Consider the following 22,036-nt stretch of genomic DNA (forward strand, 5'->3'; position numbering starts at 1 on the left):
AGTTGGGCTGCGTAAGGAAATACCTGAGTGTCCTATGATCTATCTTAACCTTGATTTTGCTACCGTACAGGTAGTGGTGCCATTTTTCGAAAGCATGGAGGATAGCCAACATTTCCTGATCATACACATGATAATCTAGTTCCTTGGCATTCAATTTCCTGCTTTCAAAAGCAATTACCCCGTGTTCTTGTCTTAGCACAGCCCCTAATCCTTTGCCATTGGCATCTGCCTCCACAATGAAAGTATTTGAAAAATCAGGGCATACCAACACAGGAGCATGAGTGAGGGTGAATTTCAGGTCTTCAAAGCTGTGCTGTGCATCTGTAGAGTGCATCTGTAGACCACATAAAAGCATCCTTCTTCAAAAGGTCTGTCAGAGGGGCTGCTCTCTTGGCAAACTTGCAAATAAAGCACCTTTAGAAGGAAGCAAGACCTAGAAATCCCCTCAACTGAGTAGGGTTGCGTGGCTGTGGCCAATCCTCAATGCATTTCACCTTTGTAGGATCCACTCGAATGCCATCCTTGCTCACAATATGACCAAGATACTCAACCTCTTGTGCCATAAAAGTGCATTTGCTGGCTTTAGCATAAAGCTAATGCAACCTCAAAATTTCCAGCACTTGCTTGACATGTCTGGTGTGCTCTTGCTTATCCTTGCTGTAAATGAGTATGCCATCAAAAAATACCAGCACATATTTGAAAAGGAGAGGCTACAAAATCTTGTTCATGAGTGCCTGGAAGGTAGTTGGTGCATTGGTCAATCCAAAAGGCATCACCTTGAACTCATACAGTCCCCTCTCTGTGCGAAAGGCTATTTTGTGCTCATCCCCAGCTTTCATTCTAATCTGATAATAGCCGGACCTCAAATCAATCTTAGTGAAAATTTGAGCACCCTTGAGTTCAGGTCATCTATCCTGGGGAGTGGAAAGCTGTTTTTGATGGTGACCTTATTCAAGTCTCTGTAGTCAATGCACATACGGTAAGAACCATCCTTCTTTTTCACCAAGAGCACAGGGGATGCAAAAGGAGAAGTGCTATGAGTGATGAAACTCTTCTGAAGTAAGTCCCTCACTTGAGTTGCCACGGCCAGGTTCCAGGACTATGGCATGATCTACATCTCTTCTCGGAGGCAACTGTGATGGCAAATCAGCAAACACATCTGCAAACTCTGAGAGCAATCTCTGCATATCACAATCATCAACACGGGGAGTGCCACCCTCTTTAGTTACTAACACATTTAATGCATATATGGCGCTGCCTCTCTTGAGCTCTCTGGCCAATTGCCTTGCTGAAACGACCTGCAATTTAGGAGCTGCAATACCATGCAATGTAACTGATCCATCCGTGTGGACAAAGCTGAGTGTTGAGGCATTGAAATCCATGCTGATTTTGCCCAGTGATTGCAACCAATCACAGCCCAAGACAACATCTATTGGGTCCATGTCAAGCGCCAAGAGATCACGTGCAAAAGTATAGTCATTAGAGAACTTAATCCTTGCATCTTGGCAACAAGATCTACTGATCATATGCTGTCCATTGGCCACTTCTACTCTCAGCCCATGGTCTATCACAGTAGCAATCAGTCCAACCCTCTATAAGGTCTTGCAGTTAACAAAACTGTGGGTGCTACTGCTGTCCACCAACACATGCACAATCCTACCATTAATCATCCTTGTTAATCTGATAGTATCAGCAGTTTTGGCACCCATTAGGGCATGCATGGAAATAGTATAAAGTGTTCGTTGGGCATCCCAATAAACCTCATCCTCGTTCACGGGAGCATTACCACCTGCATCTTCATGTGCATAAAAAGGTACCACATCCTGATGCTCCACAGAAAAGAGTGTTGGCCTACGGCCTCTCATGCCACCAGTGGGCAGAATCTCATACGAATGCGAAGCATGAGTGTCATGCGTAGTAGCTCCACCAGGATCAAAAGGAAAGTCAGTGCCCTTTGTGGCTCCAGTGTCAGGAGCCTCATCTGCATCATGTGTATTTGCCATCTCATCCTGAGACGTTGATAGGATAAAATCTGTATATATTTTTCTCCACATAGATTGTGCATGAGGGTAGACACTGAACACATGATAGTGTCAATTTGCGGGTTGTGTGTGAATAAGCCAATGTAACTGGCTGCACATGTAAAAGACCTTTTTATTTTAAACTTGAAAGACTAAAAGTTTTTTTGCAGGGACTTATTAGGGAAATGATGAAATGCAATGTGGTTGTACCAGACTTCCAGAGCAAGGGTGTCCATTGTGTGGTCAAGTGAAATGTTTTTGGGGTCATGTAAAGTCCAGTCATGAAGGTTTTTCTTATATTCTCCTGAGTGAACTGAAGTAAATTCTTAGAATGACAAGATGTTATGAATAGTAATCAAACTAGGCAAACCGACCATACCAACTGTCGCATCATTCTCCAGCCTTGGGCACACAAAATCATCACCAACATGTTTGAAACGTCATCAATAGTACGGACAGTAATACTAACACACTTGGAACTTTGGAACATACATCAGAACTCCGCATTCAGATCTCGTGCCACTTCGAAACTTTGGAGCTTCAGACCTACAAGCAGCCATTGCATACAACTTTGCCACCATGCACTACCCTACCAAAACCTCTACCACAACCTCCACAGAAAGTGTTGGAGCATGATATGGTTTTAACTGATACCCATTGACTGGTTTCGGAATTGCATTCCCATACATATCCTCTAATTTGAATGTTCCCTCTCAGAAGACCTCAACAATCTTGTAGGGACAAAATGTGCATTTAATGTGATTTGGGGGAAATGTCTTGAGAGTGGTAAAATGTCACTGATGAGGTGGCAGATTAGGCTGAGGTGGCTGGACTAATTAGGAAGGCATCCTGCTCATGCAAAGGTGGCTACGTGATGGATGAAGGGGGGCTTCTAGTCGACGAGCTGGACGTAGATGAAGGTGACAGCTTGCAAGAGGAGTTCGTGGGCACCTGGAGGATAATCAAAAAAGAAGGGAAGAGAACGAGGCTCGAGAGAGAGAGGCTACGAGGCGGAAAAAAAAAAGAGAGCTTGGTGACGGTGGAGGCGTCGCCACAGAAGAAGCGGGAGGACCTTGGAAGAGAAGGGAGCTTCATGAGCTCTGAGAACAAGGGCAGCCTTGCATCGGGTGACGTGCGTGGGTTGAGGGCTGGAAAGAGCCGTACGGGATTTGTACGGGCTGCAAAGGAGATTGGTACGGGCTGGTACGGAATCTCAAGCACAGACTTTGTATGGGCTGCAGTACGAGGTTGTACGGGCCTTAATTGCTGATATGTACGGGCTGCAGTACGAGGATGTACGGGGTGTAATCGTTGATCAGTATGGGCTGCTTGTACGGTGAATATACCTGCAGGTTTACAGATGATGGTACCCGCCAGTTCCTCTTTTGAACAGCTTATGGCCTTGGGAGTTGTGCTAGCCATTGAGCAGTGGGCTGTGGGTTCATAGTGTTTTGAGGCTGACTGCTTTCTGAGTTTTTTTTGGGGAAAAGTGCAGTTCTAAGTTCAGTTTGTTTTGGGCTGTGTAGTCTCTCCCCTCTTTCAAAGAGTCTGGGTGTGTTCTAGTCAGTTTGTGTGGAAGGTTGACTTGTTACTTGTGTGCTCTGGATACCCGCTCTGAAAGTCGGTGCATAAGCTCTACCTTGAGAGCTACCACATTACAGTACTGATCCCGAAGAAGTCCCGAAGATACGATTTTGTCTCTAGAGTTGGATTCTGAAGAAGTGGACATGATTGTATAGGGTCAACAGTAAAGCACTGAGACATTTTGTGTTTGTCTGAGGACAGTCCTGTGTTTCTTTTTTTTTCACATCAACGTATCCAAAGAACCTGGGGCATCAAACAATTCCTCGTCATTTGAGAGGTCAATGATCATGCTGAGCTTGGCAGTACCACTGTTGCGCATCTTGGACACATTTCTATGCTCAGGAGTCCATTTCTCGCCACATTTAAGACATAACTTGGCCTTCTTTCTGCTGTCGATTATTGCTGGTGTATGCTGTTTTATTTCAGCCTGCTCATTTCCAGCAGTAGGCTTGCCTCCAGGTTTGGCATCAGGATACCTGTAAGGCGTGGCATACGGCATCTTACTACCCGAGACAGTAGGAAAGCGAGGAAATGGTGCTGCTGCAGATTTCTTGTCAGTCCACTCATCAAATTTAGGCTTCGACTCAGCATCATACCCCGTAGCATGCGAGCTGCCCATGGCATTTCTGTGCTTGCCAGCATATTTAGGCTCAAATATTTCTGCAAGTTGAGCTGCCCTCTCAATTGTTTGAGGGTTATGTGCCTTCACATCTGCAGCGAGAGAAGAATTTAACCCATGGATGAAACACAACAGCCTTCCCTTTTCAGATACGTCTTGCACAAACAGGGAAAGCCTCCAAATGCATTGCAAGTACTCTTGGACTATACCGGTTTGTGACAAGGCGTAAAATTAAGCCAAGTATTGATCCAATACAAGTGGAGATACAAATGTAGTGACCATCAACTCTTTGAAACCCCTCCAAGTGGTTGGTTTCTGAGGCGAATCCCTCATGTATCGCCACCATGTGTGGGTATAGTCGTGCATATGCATACCTGCAAAAATGATGCGCTCCTCCTCGGACTTGGGGTAGAAGCGGAAATAGTCTTCGAGCTTCGTGAGCCACATCTCCAACTCATTGGGAGTGCGAGTGTCCCCTTCAAACTTATGCACTCTGAGTTTGCCCTTCATATCCTTGGCTGCATAATTCTTGTGTGTGTAACCTCCAGAAGTGGGGGCATCATCATGCTTGAGGTTCACATAATTGGAGAAGGGCATCTCAAGTTTGATGGCCTCAAGTAGGGCCCTGTATGAACACAAAGAATCTACCAACATGTCATCAAAAGTGGCTTGCTGCCCACCACCAATCCCCTTCTGCGTAGAAGCTGTTGCCATCTGATGCACTGGCTGCGTCTGGCTATATGTGCTCGTTGGCGGAGCAATAGGTGCATGAACTCCGGGCTGGGTCTCTTTGCCAAATGCATCTCTCCAAAATGATGGCATACCAAAGGGTTGAGAAGAGGACTGACCTCTCTCCCAGGGGTGTGGGCTGCCATATAAACCCAAGCCAACTCCAGGCATACTCGCTGGTGCGATGAAAGGAGCACTAGCCGGATGCACACCGACGGGTCGGCCCAAAAGAGACGGCTCAGCCTTCATAGATGCAGAAAGCTGAGAGCCAAAAAATGCCTTGACATCCTGCAAGAAGGTGCTCTGTGGCACAGAAAATACATCATCTATGTCGAGATAATCCCCAAGCTAGGGTACATGCAATGGTCCAGAAGACTGATGCTCATAGGCACAACGGGCATGTGCCATAAAACCCCTACGTGGAGCAGACAAAACATCTCGAGTGTCTGAATGGTCCCCTAGCTGGGGTGCGGGCTGCTTACCCTTATCCTGCATAGCAATGGCAGATGTAATCTGCTGACCAATCTGCTGTCCCATCTGGATAAGAGCTGTATCCTGCATAGCCATGGCTGTGGTAAGATGTTGGCTGAACTCCTGTCCTATCTGGCGGAAAACACCCTGGAGCATAGAGGAAAGGGCATCCAGAAACTGCATCTGCGCTGCTTGCACTTCTCGGGATGCAGGAGAGAGGCTGAGTGGAAGGAACCTCCGCACCACTAGTGGATGCAACCACTGTGGCAGGCACTTGCTCATACTAAGCAGCCTCATCAGAGTCATGCGATATATCACGAGGAACACGCTTCGGTGCCATGGTGGCTGGCCTTGGAGAGAGAGCTCAAATGTAGGCAAGGAGAAATGGATAACAAGATGGGCGAGCTTGTGAGGTATGTGAGCTCAAAGGAAATAGATCCCACCACGCTTGAGAATGCTCGAGTTATGTCCACAAAGAGGAAGCTGGGGAGAAAGAGAAAGATTGGCATATACAAAGAGGAAGCTTGGGCGTGCAAGTATGCATCAAGCACTCATGATTGGCACAAGATGCTCCAAGTAAGTATTTTATATGCATAATATCTTTTTCCTTTCAAATTTGTGAGTGAATAGCTATAAGCAACTAATCAACCACCTCCTCGCGGGTTCAGTTCATACTACCTACTAGCATTTCACGTAGTGCATCAAAGGACGTGAAAGATTGTTACTCGCAGCCCAAAGACCTCGCTCCAGGCTCTCCAGGATGCTCTTGAGCAGTGCTGCCCAGATGAGAGCCTTGCTGCTATCCATGTGGCAGCCATCTCTTTCACTCTTGGCTGTGAGGTGCTGCCCTTGAGATAGTGTGTGGAAAACACAAAAATGTCAATGGAGAGGCTCAGAAGAAAGGTCGTCGAAGAAGCTTCAAAACGGAGCCAAAATGGCTCCAAACGGGCTCTGAAAGACCCTAAAAAGAAGCTGAAAAGTGGGCTTTTTCCTCTCTTTTTTTTTTTTTGGGGGGGGGGGGGGTTGTCCCTAAGTCACCAAGGATAGTTAGTACAGTTCTAACCTAAGACCTTTAGGACACTGTCTTAGACCAAACTAACCCAAACTTTAACCTTAGTTAGTACTAACCTAACCTACACCCAGACTAACTAAACCCAACCTAGCTAACCAGACCTACTAACCTAACCAACCTCAACTAACTAAACCTAACTGACCTACTTATTAAACCTAACCTAACCCAAACCTCTAACGTAGTTAACCTAAGCCCGGCTAACCTCTAGCCCTTAGCAATTGCTAAAGTTCTGTAGCCGCGCAGCGCTAATGTAAGGCGGCGTCGTCGGGCGCAGCGTGGCGAAAAAGTCATGGCGAGGGTACGCGTGACAACGATGGCGACACACTAGCAACGTGAGTAACTGAAATGGTAGGGCGGGCTTGGCGACGGGAAAATTGGATTCGAGACGGCTTGCGAGGTAGTAGCGATGGCGTAGCAGCATTGATAACACACTCACTGGGATTTGACGGGTCTGGTAGGGCACGGCCAAGGTGTCGATGAGCCAATACTCACTGGGATTTGACGGGTGTGGCAGGGCACGGGCAAGGTGTCGATGAGCCAATACTCCTTCCTTCCTTTGCCTCGTCGGCTTTCTCCCTTGAGCAAGCACCAGCTCATTAGCTACGGTGAATTCTAGGGAGTCCCGGCTGACGAGCTAGTTTGTTTGCAAAGAATAGCTGATGGCCGACGTGTCTGACATACGAAGGGGTGTTGACTCCACCATTCATTGCCTTGACGATGATGTTGCTTGAAGCCACTCATTTGCTTAAGAATTGTCTTGGCGCACGAAAAGGGTGAAGGAGGAAACATAGGTGCGAGTGTCGGGCTCTGATACCAATGTAGAGAAGGGGGTAGGGACAGATTTGGAGAAAGGGGGATAGAGGAGCAGAAGGGAGAGAGATAGGGGAGGAGGGAGAGGAAAAGGGGTAGGAGAGAGAGAATGAGGTAGGAAAGAGAGGGAGAGATTGAGAGGGAGTAGGGAAGAGAGAGAGAGTGAGTGAGTGTAGGCAGGAAGGAGGAAGGGAGAGTAGATAGGATTAGATGTCACTTAAAAAAGTACATAGTAGGGGGTGGATGGAGACTTACATAGTCCCTCCACATTTTCCCCCTAAAGGGCCTCTAACTTGGCCTCTTTTTCCCCTTCATTACAATGGATAACTTGGTTGACCTCGTGTGATAGGAGGGGAGAAAATGGAGCATCCATGCTGTACTGGAAGGGAGGTAGTCTATCCATGTGGAGCCCCAGTCGCTCAAACCATCTCTCTGTGCGTGCATACTAGCACCTCTGGTCCCCTCCTGCTGCAAGTGCCATAGAGGAGGATAGAGCTATCCATGGTAGCCTGCTACGCCCAGAGGTGCAATCCCCATATTCCCTGACTCGGTACAGATACGTGGTGACCTGAAATGCAACATCTAGCTGTAAAGGGGGTGACCCAAACTCAGCCTGAATGATTTGCTGAGGAACGGATGGCTTACCACGAATCATCCGTGATAACATGAGAAAGAAAGAAAGATTTTATTCCTATTTTTTGGAAGATTTTGTTTCTTGATTTGCTTAGTCACCTTCTTCCTTTCTTCTTCCTTTCTTGTTGTTTATTTGACGTATTTCCCAAGAGATTTCGCGGGTCTTTAGAAACCCAGTATAGCTGCGTATGCTTGGGCACTGATGATGACATAAGTGTTGCTTTGCTTGCTGAGTATGTCTTCCTTTTGTTTGTCCGACTGTCGTGCCATTTCCTCCCCCGTGGACCCCAGTACCAAATTGACCAAGTATGACCCCAGTGATCCAGTGGATGCAAGCAGATATAGTAAGTTGATTGGTTTCCTGATTTGGCTCCTCAATACCAGACGAGATCTGTGTTACTTTGTTGGTCTTCTTAGTTCCTTCATGCATACACCTAAGAAGACTCATTGGGACGCTGGACTGTGGATCCTTTGTTATCTTCAAGGGTCTGGCAATTGAGGGTTGTTCTATCAGTCTAGACAGCATTCCAGGATACAGCTTTTAGGTTGGAGTGATTCCGACTAGGGAGGAGATTCCGACACTCACCGTTCCACCTTTGGGTACTGTTTCACTCTAGGCTGTGCCGCCATCACTTGGAGCAGTAAGAGGCAACTGACAGTCGCTCTATCTTCCACCGACGCAGAGTATCGTGCTGCATGTTCTGCTACTTGTGAGGCAGTTTGGCTGCAGCAGTCGCTGGGAAAGATTGGGTTCCCACAGACATCCCCGACAGTCATCCATAGTGACAATCGGAGTTGTATTGCTCTTGCTAGGAATCCTGTGTTTCATGCTCGCACCAAGCATATTGAGATCCAGTATCACTATGTCCGGGAGAAGGTTCTTGATGATGTGATCTAGTTGACGTATTGCAAGACGGAGGACAACAAGGCGAACCTCTTACCAAGCCCTTGGCACATCAGTTGCTTGGTGATCATTCCAGCTCCCTGAGGATGATTCATGATCAAGAAGCTGAGAGGGGGTGTTAGAGTTCATCTCGTGTCTCCTTGACTGAGGGCCTTGGTTGTGGGTCTACCCGCCCATGTGAGGAAGTGTCAGGGCCATTGTTGTGGGTTCGCCCGCCCCAGAGAGGCAGAGGGGGCTCACCATGGAGGCCTATGTGTTCATGGACCTGTGCAAGGCTGTCTTCCCCTGTTTCGAGGTCTTGGAGGCGCTGCCATCTGTCCGGAGAGTTGCAGGGGTCTGCAGGTCCATCCCGGGCCTGCTAGAGGCAGGAATGGAGTCACCTACAGCCCGCCTTGGGGGCTGCCACCAGGCCACACGTGTGCACCTGGTTGGCGCCCTGTTTTGCGGGCCCCTAGCCGACCATCTGGTCGGTCTGCTCATGGCGCTTGTAGTCGGTCACCTACCCCCGCTCAATCGGTTTTTTGGGGCAGGGGGTGACCCTATAAATAGAGCCCCCTCCTCCCTTGTTTGGTGCCTCGGCTCACAGTTGTACACACATCAGTTGAGGGTTTTCTCCTGCAGTTGAGGAGGATTTCCTGAGATCCTGTGCAAGTCTGTCTTGTTTTTTTGTGAGTGTTTGCTGTTTTCTCTCCGTTGTTGCTCCACGCCACTGCACTTCTCACACCTCCCCCCCCCCCCCCGCCACACACATAGACACAAGAGAGAAAAACGAATAACAGCTATTCTGAGTTTGACAATGGTTTCATGCAAATCTGTGAACTATTGCAGGGATCCAGGCAAAGGCTTTCTATGTGATGTGCAAGGCTACAGCACACAATTTTTCTCTGTTGCATCTTTTCTTTGGACAACAACCATAGCTTTCACACTTCATCGAACAGTCGTAAAACATAAGACAGATGTGGAAGAACTTGGCCCAATATTTCATCTGTACGTTTGGGGTATGTTGCATTATTTGTCATTTTGTTTTGTTGTTTATGAACTGAAATGTTTCTGACTGGGAAATGGGAGCATTAGGTCTGCGTTTGAGCATTCAATGTGGCAGTCCAAGGCAGTTCTCTTTTTCTTTGCTGTCTAATTTGATGTTGAGTGGGGCTGCTATGCCTCTAACTGTTAAAATGTGGTTATTGGTGGTTGTACTAGAGTTTGTGATTCAAGGCTTGGGGTTTAATTTTTTATTTTGAGTGCATTACACTTTGAAGTCAATTTAGACTCTCTCGCTTGTGCTTTCTTGGATTTTATGATACCAATGAAGGACACGTAGAAAAATAAAGAAAGAAAGTTTATTAAAGTCTTCGGAAGACCGATGTGTCTATGAGACTGATAGAAAACTGATACAAATCAAGCAGAAAGGGTGGAGCTACTAAACAAGCATCAACACCCATGCTGAATGCTAAGTTCGAAGAAGTACATAGTCATATCATCAGTAGTGACATCATCATCATCGTCATCAACATCATCATCATCCTCATACTCGGGTCAGCCACCATCAGAGCTGGCTGGTGCTGGTCCATGCAAGCGGCCCCACAGAATTATGTGTGTGTTAGCAGGATACTGATATGTAGCCAGTGATGGAGCGCTAGCGACTATCTGTGGGTGCCGCTCGTCTCAGCCTCCTAGCAATGACTCTGCTCCTGACCAAGGCTATAGTAAGCCCTGTGGGCCGAGCCCAAGCCTGAACAGGAATGGAAGGTTGCTCAGTGTGATTTGCATGTCTTTCTGTTGTTGAGTGCGGCGTGCCTCAAGCTTTGGGTCTCTGCTGCGTTTGCTATCAGTGACTGTAGGACGCGTGCAGTCTGACTGGAAGAACTCTGTGATCCTACTCTGAGAGGGAATGGGTCTTGTGTTTGAGGACTGTCTCGGCATCCTAAGTAAGTGCTCCCTATAGCAGACCGCCTCATGGATGAAGGCGGCAAGGCAGCCTTGTTCTGGGTATGAGAGAAGTTTGGATAATGGCCCAAGACCGTCCCTAAAGAGGCAATGGTATCGACCACGGATCTCGTAGTACACGGGGCATCTGAACGCGAAGTGCTCCTCTGACTCCACCTCTTGTCGATCACATGACGTGCATATGCGTCTCTCCCTTGGTATCTCCTCAGCTCACCCACTCTCAATACGGAGTTGGTGTGATGAAACTCGAAACTGCCCGATAGAGATCCTCAGTAAGTGTGGCAGGTGGATCCGAGTGTACTCTGGTGGAACAACGAAACCCTTGTTAGAGATGTGTAGACAGTGGTCTCTGTAGAAACTGAGCTTCATTGGAAGCTCCCTCGGCTCCAACTAGGTCCTGAATGTGTGTAACTGTAGTAGATCTTCTTGAATGACATGGTAGAACTCGTGATATCCCAGTGGGATAGATGGAGCGTCTAAGCTATATTGAAAGGGAGGTAGCCTGTCTATGTGAAGCCCCAATTTCTCAAACCACCTACGTGTCTGGGCATGCCAACCTCTCTCACCCCCCCCGTCTGCGAGGCCCATGGATGAAGATAGAGCCAACCATGGCAACCTGCGTCGCTTCGTCATACTGGACTCGTACTGTCTGACGCGGTGTAGATAGGTAATGGTCTGGAACGTTGCATCTAGCTGCAATGGGGACGCGCCAAACTCGGCTTGAATGATGTGCCGTGGCACTGATGGCTTGCTTTGGATCATCTGCGAGAGCAAGAGGATCTGTAATCGCTCCACCCGAGCCCACTCTGTGTCTGAGAGATCCGGCCCCCAACAAGAGCTGCCGTACATGCCTGCTGGTCGAACCAAGGAGTAAAAAAGAAGAGCCTTGGTTCGAGGGCCTTGAAAGTGTGAGTAGAAGCACTGTCTCTCCAAGCGAGCAAGTGAGACATATCCCCGGCTCAAACGAGTCTGCATCGTTGGTCTCATTGTGAAAATCGGGCCAGAGAAGATGATGGCCAGGTAGGTATATGAGGAGACGATCTCAACCGATGATCCATCAAATGTGAACTGCTCACTGCGGGCTCGAGATGTGTTGAAGATCATTACCTTGGTCTTACCAAGGTTGACCTTCAGATCTTGTGACTCACAAAAACTTGTAGTGCATGCAGATGTGACTGGAGGCCCTCAGCAGATGAGGACATCGGAACTACGTCATCCGCGTATAAGAGTATCTGAATCAGTGTGCTCGGCGAGAGAGCAACCAACCCCTCCCAGTGATCCCATAAAGATCTCGAGCTCGTCTATGTAGAGGCCAAACAAGGTTGGTGACAATGGGCAACCTTCTTTGACCCCAATGGTGCTCATAATCTCATCTGTCCATCCAGCACCTGTTTGAACTCTGCGTGAGACTCTCATAGAGTGCCATAACAGACCATATGATCTCTCCTGGTCATATGCCAATGTCTGTAGGCGTCTGATGAGGCGGGCTCATGGGACCGTGTCAAAGGCTTTGCGGAAATCCACAAAGCAACACTATACTCTATGTTTTCGCGACCTGGCCTCCTCTATGATCCCCCTGAGTGCAAGTATGTGATCCATGGTCCTATGATCACGTCGAAATCTGGCCTGTCCCTCGGCCCTAAACCCCTGCATCTCTGCGAATCTGCTAACCTCTGTGTAAGTACTGATGCATAAATCTTGGACATGACATGCCCAATCATAATGGTCTTGTAGTTTTTTGGGCTCATGGGATCTCTTGCCTTGTGAATGGGCGTGATGGTGTTGAGGGTCCGTGTGTGTGGGAAGTCAAGGCAAACCACGTCATTGAAAAGCCTCGCGAGGATTGGGCCTAGGACGTCAATCCCATATGCAATAAACTCAGTGCATAGCTCCTCATGATCTCTCGCTCGGCCGTTATGGAGCTTCAATGCTGCGTCCTTGACACTGCCTCTAGTGAATAGGGTGCAAATGGTAGGGTGAGGTGAGTGTGATAAGTCCGAGGCTGGCTGGTCGGGGACGTCATACAAGCTACGTGCGTAGGTAGTGTCAGTGACGAGTAGAGGTGATTTCCGCTCAAGGAACTTGCGCCAAAAGTCGTTAAAGTTGTTGCTAAACAAAGTATTCAGTAGCTCATCCTCATTTCAGCGGACAAATGCTTGCTTCTTCTGGTGTACTAGGCGACGATACTCGCCTATCGTGTCAGGCTCACTCGAAAGGCTATATTTGGCCTCGAGTCAGAGTTGTTGGCGAAAAGCCTTACACTCCTCATCATACGAACTATTGCAAGACACAGAACCAAGAGGTGGAGGTCTAGTGGAACGTGTGGTGTATGGGAAGGCATGCATGGCAGCCTCATGGAGTGAGCGGCTAACTGGGGCGGCACGATGCTCTAGAAGGGGTATGTGATCAATGTATGTGAGTAGTGTGTATAGCCGTGTGCAGTGGGCGGGTGATAAGTCGTGATCAAAGTGTATGTCATGAAAAGTGGTGTATGCGATCGGCGGTGTGTGTGGTGCTGTGAGACGGGGTGTGGAGATGTTGAAAAAGAGTGTTGAAAAAGAGGTTAGTGTGGTCTGCCCCAGGTGGGAGTGGTGAGACATAGAAGTCAGTGATGTGATGTGAAGGTAGGAGATCCCATGATATAGTCAACTATGCTAGAGCCCCCCCCATGTGGGAAACAAGTGAAGCTACCTGAGGAGGGCCATAGCTCAAGACCATTATAGATGATGAGGTCGTGTACCCTACCCTTGTCCAGAAGTGAATGCCGGTATGATGTGAGTGGCCCCTGTTTGTCTGCAGATGCCCGTGTCATCCCTGCCTCATCAAGGTCAATGTCTAGTAGCAGTATGGAGTCGTCGTCCTGGAAGTCCAGAAGCGGTACCTGACGTGTGCTTGTCCTTGCGTTGAAGTCCCCAACAAGGATTACTTCTCCGCGGCTCGAGAGATCCAGAATGTCTGGAAAGAGAGCTACATATGGGGACGTATCGCCCTCCTCACGTGTATCCCTGGCGAAATGAGATGTCTCAGGTGGGAAGTAGCATACTGCTGGAGTCGGCTGTCTCGGACCATAGCCCACTTTCCCCCCTTAAGAGCCACATCGTGCTGCTGTAAGAGAACATGCCTCTCCTCGACCTGCAGGGGTGTTAGGTCCTCATCAATGGATATCACAAGGTGATCACACAGGGCTTGTCTACGTCCGAGCGTTGTTAGTCGTGCCTGGGTGTCTCGAAAGCATATGACAAGGGGTTACTCTTGGTTGGGATCTCTCCCTAGTCACCAGGCCCCCTCGATCCCATGCTTTGGGACCCCCAGGGTGGTGGTCACAAAGGTAATCGCATCGCCCATAGGAATGGTATCTATACGTGGAATACCACAAACTCTGATGTTGAGAGCCTTACTGGCCCTCTGCTGCTGCTCCAAGAGGGTGGCTGAAACGGTTGCCTTTGCAGGCCCCGTTTTGCCACATTTGCCCACTTGGTCGTCTCTGCGATGGCAGACTGCATAGTGGCGATCTGAGCCTCTACAACCGTCGATGCGGTACCTCCAAGGGCTGTCCTCCGGGTGGTCACCTCCTCCCTGATCTGTGTGATGTCTCGCCTGAGCTCTTGGATGAGGGTGGCTTGTTCATGTATGACTCGGGCTTGCTGTTGTGCAAGCGCTCGAATGCTATGTACCTCTGTGAGTAGAGACTCCCATGCGGCAGGCGGCTTGACCCTTGGATACTCAGGTCCATGTGAGAGTTGGAACTGGTAAGGGGCTGATATGAATGTATGGGGATGTGGCTAAAACACAGATGGTGATTGAGTGAGCTGAGTGAGGTGGAGAGATGTCTGGGGGGATGTTTGTGGCAATGGTGAAGACACCCCAAGGAGTTGGAACAAGAAAGGTGGCTGATTGAGGGGGAGAGGCGAGGGTGAAAGCGAAGGCGAGGGATATTGTATCCCATAGTGGGTGGCTGCTGATAGTGGGGGCAGGTGTACTGGTGGGGTTCAAGCTCGTTGATGTAGAAGTAGATGCGGTATTGCTAGAGGCGAGGTAGATCCCTTGTGTGTCGTTGTGCTGTCCACCTGGAGCCCACTGCGATGTGAGCGTTTGTTCACATCATCAATCCTTGTCTGCTTCATCACTTTCTCGTGTTTCTGGATGTTATCTTTTCCAGTTCCCCTTTTCGCCATTGTTTCTCTGGAGAAGCCCTGGGTGGTCACACACGTGAAGACGCCTTGGAAAAGGAGCCGACCAGCAAGCAAGGAGGACACCAAGAGCACCTAAAGCTCCAAGAAATCTCTAATGGAGGCGGCAGGCTGTGGAGAGGCTCTAAGCAGAGGCAAATGGCTGAAATAAGGAGGTGGCTAGAGGCGAAATGAACCGGCTGAGAGAAGACAGCATAGGAGGCGTTTGAGCAGGGTTAGGGTTAGGGTTGAAGAGGGATGACATGGCATGACGGATTAGGGCAGGGCCAACCTGCTCTGATACCATGAAGGAAACATGGTGAGAGAGAGAAAGAAAGAGATATTGACGTCTCCAAGAGGCCTCGCGGGCCTATGCGACAAAGTGCGAATCCAAGAAGTACCTCATACAAGCCACTGAGGGCTGAAGCAAAGGGTTCACTAAGACCCTTGCTGAGAACTGAAAGCTGAAAAGGTGAAAGCAAAAGCTAAAACGCTAACATGCTTAGCTAGTGAACAAAATACTAGAGTAGCAAAGTAACAGAAGTGTGTTAGGTGCTCAGGGCTAGCACTCCTAGTACATGCTCAGGTTCCATATATCTAGGTAACTTGGTGGCACTCTGATGAGATGTGAGAAGCTCTCGTATCTGTGTCTTTCGAGTTGTCTGGCGACATTGGGGAGGGCGTGGTCTCCTCGATCTTTGGATCCGGTAGGCTACGTCAAGGGTGATGCCTCGTCTCTGGCGGTCGCCTCTAAGAAGGGATGAGATAGACCGGACCTCGATCGCGCATACTCTGGGCTCTCTCTGTGTCGCACGTGGAGTGTGTCTCCTGCGCGCGCAGAGAGAGAGAGAGAGAGAGAGAGAGAGAGAGAGAGAGAGAGAGAGAGAGAGAGAGAGAGAAATTTTATTAGAGTCTTTGGAAGACCGATGGGTCTATGAGACTGAAAGAAAACCTGATACAAATCACAGTAAGGGTGGAGCTACTGAAACGAGCATCATCACCCGTGATGAATCCTAAGTCTGATCATACATAATCAAATACATCTGGATGTAACAATGAAAAGAAAAGGACTGGAGCGGAGCGGAATCCTCCGTATGTTATGTCCCCCTGGCTGGTGCATAGCCGGTGATGGGACGCTGGTGCCCGTCAAGGGGTGCCATGCGTCTCGGTCTCCTGGACGAGGCTCGACGCAAGACCAGAGCCACCGTGACTCCCATGGGACGTATCCCGGGTCTAAACAATGACGGGAGGTCCCCCAAAGTGATCTGTGTGTCCCCTCGATGTCTCGTGTGTCGTGCTGCGATCGTCGGGTCGGGGTCTCTGTCATGTCGGCGGCTAGAGACTGGACAATCAATGTCACTCGATGGGAAGAACTCTGTGATCTTGCTTTGAGAGGTGTCTGATGATGTGGCCAAGCCCCGTCGCCTGAGTAAGTACTCTCTATGTCGAATTCCCTCGTGAATGAAGGCCGCGAGGCATCTCTGATCTTGGTAGGCGAGGAATCTGGAAAGGAGTCCGGAGCCATCTCTGAAGAGGTAGTGGTAGCGACCTCGGATCTCGTAGTACAGTGGGCACCTGAAAATAAAATGCTCCTCCGACTCAACCTCTTGATAGTCGCACAATATGCATAAGCGATGCTCCCTAGGATTCCCCTCTGCTCTGCCGCTCTCTATGCGGAGGCGGTGTGATGATACCCAAACTGTCCGATGGAGATCCGTAGTGAGTGAGGCATATGAAGCTCAGTGTACCCCGGTGGTGTGATGAATCGCTCCTCCGAAATGCGAAAACAGTAATCTCTGTAGAAACTCAACTTAATTGGAAGCTCCCTTGGCTCCAACGAGGTCCTAAAGGTGTGTAGCTGCAGGAGATCCTCTCGAATGACCTGGTTGGTATGTGGCCCTATCGGGATGGTGGGTGGGAGTACCGGAGGGGCATCTAAATTTTACTGAAAAGGAGGTATCCTATCGATGTGGAACCCTAGTCTCACAAACCATCTATGAGTCCGTGCATACCAGCATCGCTCGTCTCCCTCTGCTGCCAACCTCATGGAGGAATCGAGAGCCAACCATGGCAACCTCTGTCTCCCTGATGTGCAGTCCCCATATGATCTAACCCGGTGTAGATATGTGATGGTCTGAAAGGCTGCATCTAGTTGGAGTGGCCGTTTTGGGGTCTTTTTGACCCGCGATTAGGGCACCCTAAGTGCAACCTATGATAAGCCTCTACCATAGCAGTTGCTTGGAGAAGATTCCAGCTCATCTGGGTTGTTTGACATCTAGGAGCTGAGAGGGGGTGTTACGAGTTTGACATCTCCTCGTGTATAGGAGTGAGGGATTCTTTGTGGGTGTGCTTGCCCAACGTGAGACAGATCAAGGTAGGATAGGAGGTGATGGATCCGCACTAGGGCAATTGCCTCGTGCTTCACCATGTAGGAAGTTTGCCCAAGTGATGGTCAGGTTTGATGCTAGTTCGGGGCCGTTTTGGGGTCTGTTTGACCCCCGATTTCACTATTTCAGTCACTTGGGTTGTTGACAGGATTGCGGTGGCTAAGGGTTGTTGGTCCATCATTGGACTTTGGGAGAATTTTGCACAATGGGCAGCAAGCTCCAGGCCCCTGACTTGTCATTCATTTGTTGATTGCTCCTTTGGTTGTTGACCCGACATCATTTCCATTTTAACATGGTCCCTTCTACTTCATCTATTGGCTACTTATTTTTGCTAACTTCTTTTTTTCCCTCCATTTGAAATGGGGTTGTTTTAGCTTCAGCTACACACCTTGGCAAAAAATTGTGATCTTGTGACTACCTTTGTATCCACTTCAGTGATCATCACTACTCCAGCTTGGGATGCCTTGTTGTTATCCTTGCATGCATTTTCTAGCAATGGTGAGTTGTTTCTTCCATGGCCTTCATTCGCTCTTTAAGTGTCCTTTTCCATAGAAGTAGCATGCATTGTTTTTTGCCCTTCTTGTGCCTTGATAGGCCTTCTTGTGCCCTTGTGCCACCTAGCTAACCTTAGGCTCCATCTTGATCCTATTGTACCAAGATTTTTTAATGTTGTGTCTTGGACAATTGCAGATTGTGTAGAACTGGACGGCTAGAGACTAGTTTGCTATGTGGCCATTTGTCTTTCATTAGTGACACTAGGCCTCTCCCTTCTCTTTTTTTGTTCCCATGCCGATTTCTTTTAGGAGCTGCTTGAGCTTGTGCTCTCTACACTTGCCTATCATGGCAACGACCACCTCTCACCTAACCCTTTCTGCTCCCCTTCCTATGTATACACTTTTTTTTTGGGGTGAAATCTTTGATTGATTATATTATATGAGTAGCAACCTCAAAACAAGGTGCTACAATTACATCAATTGAAAATTTCAGTATATGCCAAAAAGACCTCATGATCTATGCAGCGGGTCTGCAAGCAATCAAAGAAAGATTGCTGCAGAGAACGCCTAAAAAAGCCAAACAGAGAGAAAGTAGGATCACCAAAGACTTTACAATTCCTATATGTCCATAAAGTCCATAGTGCCCAGTAGCGAACCCAAACGAAGAAAATATGAAACTCTGGTCTAGATGGATGAAACCCAAATAGCCAGAAGAACTTCCCAAACGGAATAGATGGGAATCTCGCTCGCAGGCGCTGTCATAGCAGATAAGAAAACTCACGAGTCCACGGACAATGCCAAAACAAGTGAGGCACAGTCTCCGAAGAGGCAGAACATATGTGGCAAAGTGCAAGAGTAATGTGTCGATGAGCTAATAGCTGTCTAGATGGAAACACTCCCAAAAGAACTCGCCAAAAGAAAACTTGTTGCCGAAGCGGTACTTTATAGGCCCAAAGTTGCTGTAATCTTTTCCTCCACCACTTGGCTGGGCGATGCATTTGCCAAACAGAATCACTTCTCTCTGAAACCCAAGGTTGAGGCAAAAGGATTTTAGATAATGCAGGTACAGTAATCTGAAATGGCCTCAAAGGATGAGAAGAGGACCCTGGGGAAGTCAAAGTCCAATCTTCCAGCTGGTCCTGGAGTTCCAAAGGAGGAATCGAAACAAAAGGCGAAAGCATAGAAGTAATTTGTCGCCACAAAGGACGATAATGAGAGCCCAATCCATATGTAGTGGCTGCTAGAGAAAAGGGGAGCACAGTACCAGCATCATCTATAACATCAGCAACCGAGGTGATGCCTTTAAACGAGACAAAGTAGGAACGTCGAGGTTCCTGTAAAGCCAAGGGAGGCCAGAAGACTTTCGACCAGTGAATGCTTTCAGTTCTCAAAGAATTCCCAAGCAAAGATTGCCGTCCATTCCATTCCAAATGAGAAAGAACATGCTTCCAGTCAAGAAGCAAGCGGGAGACAAAAGGGCAGCCAGGCAAAGAGCCATCAGTGCAGCCAGAGAAGAAATCCCATTGATCGAGTTGCCAATGACCAAACGCAGAAATACTGATATGAGTGGCCAGAGTCCTAATCATAAGAGCCCAAGGCTGATCACCTTGCAGAAATTACAGCAACATTTCCCCCCTATGGGCAAGAATATGCACATGAGTATCCATGATGTTCAATCCACCATGCATCTTGGGAGAACAAATGTGATGCGTCAAAAGCAGCCTGAGACTTTTTCTGCCATGTTTGGATCGCCAGAAGATTTCAATAAAGACAGACATGAAAGATGTAAGATATGCCTTAGTGAACATGATCAATGGCAAGTAAAATTGAATATATGCCACAAGGATGGACTGCACTATTTGAAGACGAATGTGCAAAGACCAGGTTGCCAGTTTCCCATACTTAAGCTTTTTCGGAAGCTTAGCCAAAACCCAATCAGTTTGTTGTCGGCGAGTGAGTTCCCACCCCAAAGGGTAACCAAGATGACGAACAAACTGAGTGGGTGGAATGTTATCCCCGGGCCATAATAGACTATGCTAGTCTTTGGAATGCAAAGGGAGCAGCTTAGACTTCTGAAAATTAACATGAAGACCAGTTGCCAAACCATAAACAGAGAGGGCCTGCATCAAGGCACCAAGATCATGGGACGTATTCTTCGGGGTAAAGAAAGAATCATCAGCATAAGCTTGAGCAACCATGCTGCGATTAGCATCCGATTCGAAGCCATGAAGTGATCCTGTAGCCACAAGATGATCAATATATTGAGGATAGGATGAGTAGCAATGGAATACAGTAAAGCACTGAGAGGGCATCCCTGGCGGACTGAACAATGAAGAGTGCACTCATCAGAGATATCCCCAGAAAGAATGCAAGCCGCATTGCTATCTCTATAAAGCCAGTAAATAACCTGCTGCTTTTTTGGTCCAAACGCCAAAGCTCAGATAGTTTGCGAGATGAAATCCCATTGAACTTTGTCAAAGGCTTTTGTAATATCTATATCTACCTGCAAGAGTAGAACATTCTGCTGCGTGTATTTGGCATATTCAATCCCAATATAAGCATTGGCAATGTTATCTATGATATGGCGACGTGGAACAAAGCCATATTGGGAGGGATGCAACCCATCATGCAAATAACTTTTAATCCGATCAACCACTATTTTGGCAATGATCTTGTAAATGACTGGCATGAGCGTGATTGGTCTCCAATCACCAAGTGAATCACATAGTTCTTCTTTGGAATCAGCTTGAGAAGACCCTTTTTCCATGACATAGGCATCTGCTGATTTGGCCATGCTGTATTTACCATTTGCAGCAAGGTGAATTTAAGAAGATCCCAGAATGCAAGAAAGAATTCAACAGTGAGACCATCCCATCCTAGAGATTTCCATCTGCCACAGGATCTCAGTGCATTAGACAATTGCCTTTCAATGAAGGGATGTTCAAGTTCCAAAGCCTGAGCATCAGACAGGATTGGATGAACATGCTGCAAAAGAAGCTGATGTGTAGACACGACCCGAGGAGAAAGAGTATGCACATCCCCAATGTGAGTAGAGAAGTGCTGCAGACATAAATCAGCAAGCTCTGAACGAGATGTTGACCAAGAACCATCAGGCATCCGGATCCGACAGATATTAGCAGCCTGTCTTTTGTGGTGTAAACTCTTAAAAAATTGCTTGGAAGTGCAGCCTTTAACCAAAAAGCCCATTGTTTGGATCGGGTTTCCCATTTAGCAAGCTTTCTGCGATCATTGGAATGAAGACAGAATTAAGCGTGACATAAAAAAGGGCGAAGATGAGCAAGCTCAGTCAAACTCCGTCAAGTAAATTTGGCATGTGCTACAGTCTCCCTTGTGGCTTGCATATAGGATTTGCCATAATCCCGAATAACTGCTTCTTTCATCCGAGCAACAAAAGCCTGCTAGGCATAATCCAAACCAATGTGCATCTAACGAGAGAGAGGCTGAATAGCATCAGAGAAGTCAACATGCTCCAGATAGCTATTATTAAGCAGCAAAAGCCTTCGGCAAGGCAATCTATCAGTGGGAAATTCATGTTAGGAAAGCCTCAACCAAAGAGGAGCATGATCCGAATGTGTGAAGGCGTGATCAACCCAAATTTGACAAGTAAAGGTATCACAATGCTGTGGATCAACCTGATACCATCTGTCCAAGCGTGCCCGATAAGAAGATTGAGCATTATGCTGAAAGGTATAGCCAGGAAGCATGGGCTGTAATTCCTTTCGGAGATTAACCAGGCGCAACTGAAGCAAAAAATCAGACCATGCCTGTGTTTTAGAAGCCAACATATGAGTGTGGCTTGAGGTGTTGTCACCCAATCGAGGGGCATTATTAAAGTCTCCACAATGTTGTTGCCATGGATAGCTATGCATGGCAGCCCAAATCAAAGCTCTATCATGAGAAGATTGGGGGGCATAAACCGATGCAAATTCAAAAATTTCCCTTTGAACAAGGCATTGAACAATAATCCATCTACCATGGCGATCATTGAGAGCTACAACAGGTTGAAGGTCGTGCTTTACCAAAAAAGACACACCAGAAAAGGAGTGCTCTCCAGCATAGAAGATATCATAACCAACAAAAAGGCCTCTCTGACCAGCATACATATGCTAATTATGCTGTTGCAAAGCAACTATATCAGGCTGCAATTGCCTGATATACATCCAGACCAGTTTCCA

The 22,036-nt window shown here is 47.8% G+C and overlaps 1 protein-coding gene across 4 annotated transcripts in view; it reads left to right on the top strand.

Annotated features, from left to right (window-relative positions):
• Window positions 1-22,036, top strand: part of GCR1 (G-protein-coupled receptor 1) — a 162,840-nt gene that overhangs the window by 31,233 nt on the left and 109,571 nt on the right. For all 4 annotated transcript variants that reach the window (XR_015543294.1, XM_087395331.1, XM_087395329.1 and 1 more), the window contains exon 4: window positions 9,672-9,841. Coding sequence is in view for 3 of the 4 variants with exons in the window: in XM_087395331.1 (XP_087251457.1) it covers window positions 9,672-9,841 (170 nt within the window). In the remaining variant the exon portion in view is untranslated. The remainder of the gene's footprint in view (window positions 1-9,671; window positions 9,842-22,036) is intronic.

The sequence above is a fragment of the Dipteris shenzhenensis genome, chromosome 24 (genome assembly GCF_047967505.1).
Source record: "Dipteris shenzhenensis isolate YYH24624 ecotype China chromosome 24, Dip_SZ_1.0, whole genome shotgun sequence".
Taxonomy (NCBI): Eukaryota; Viridiplantae; Streptophyta; class Polypodiopsida; order Gleicheniales; family Dipteridaceae; genus Dipteris; species Dipteris shenzhenensis.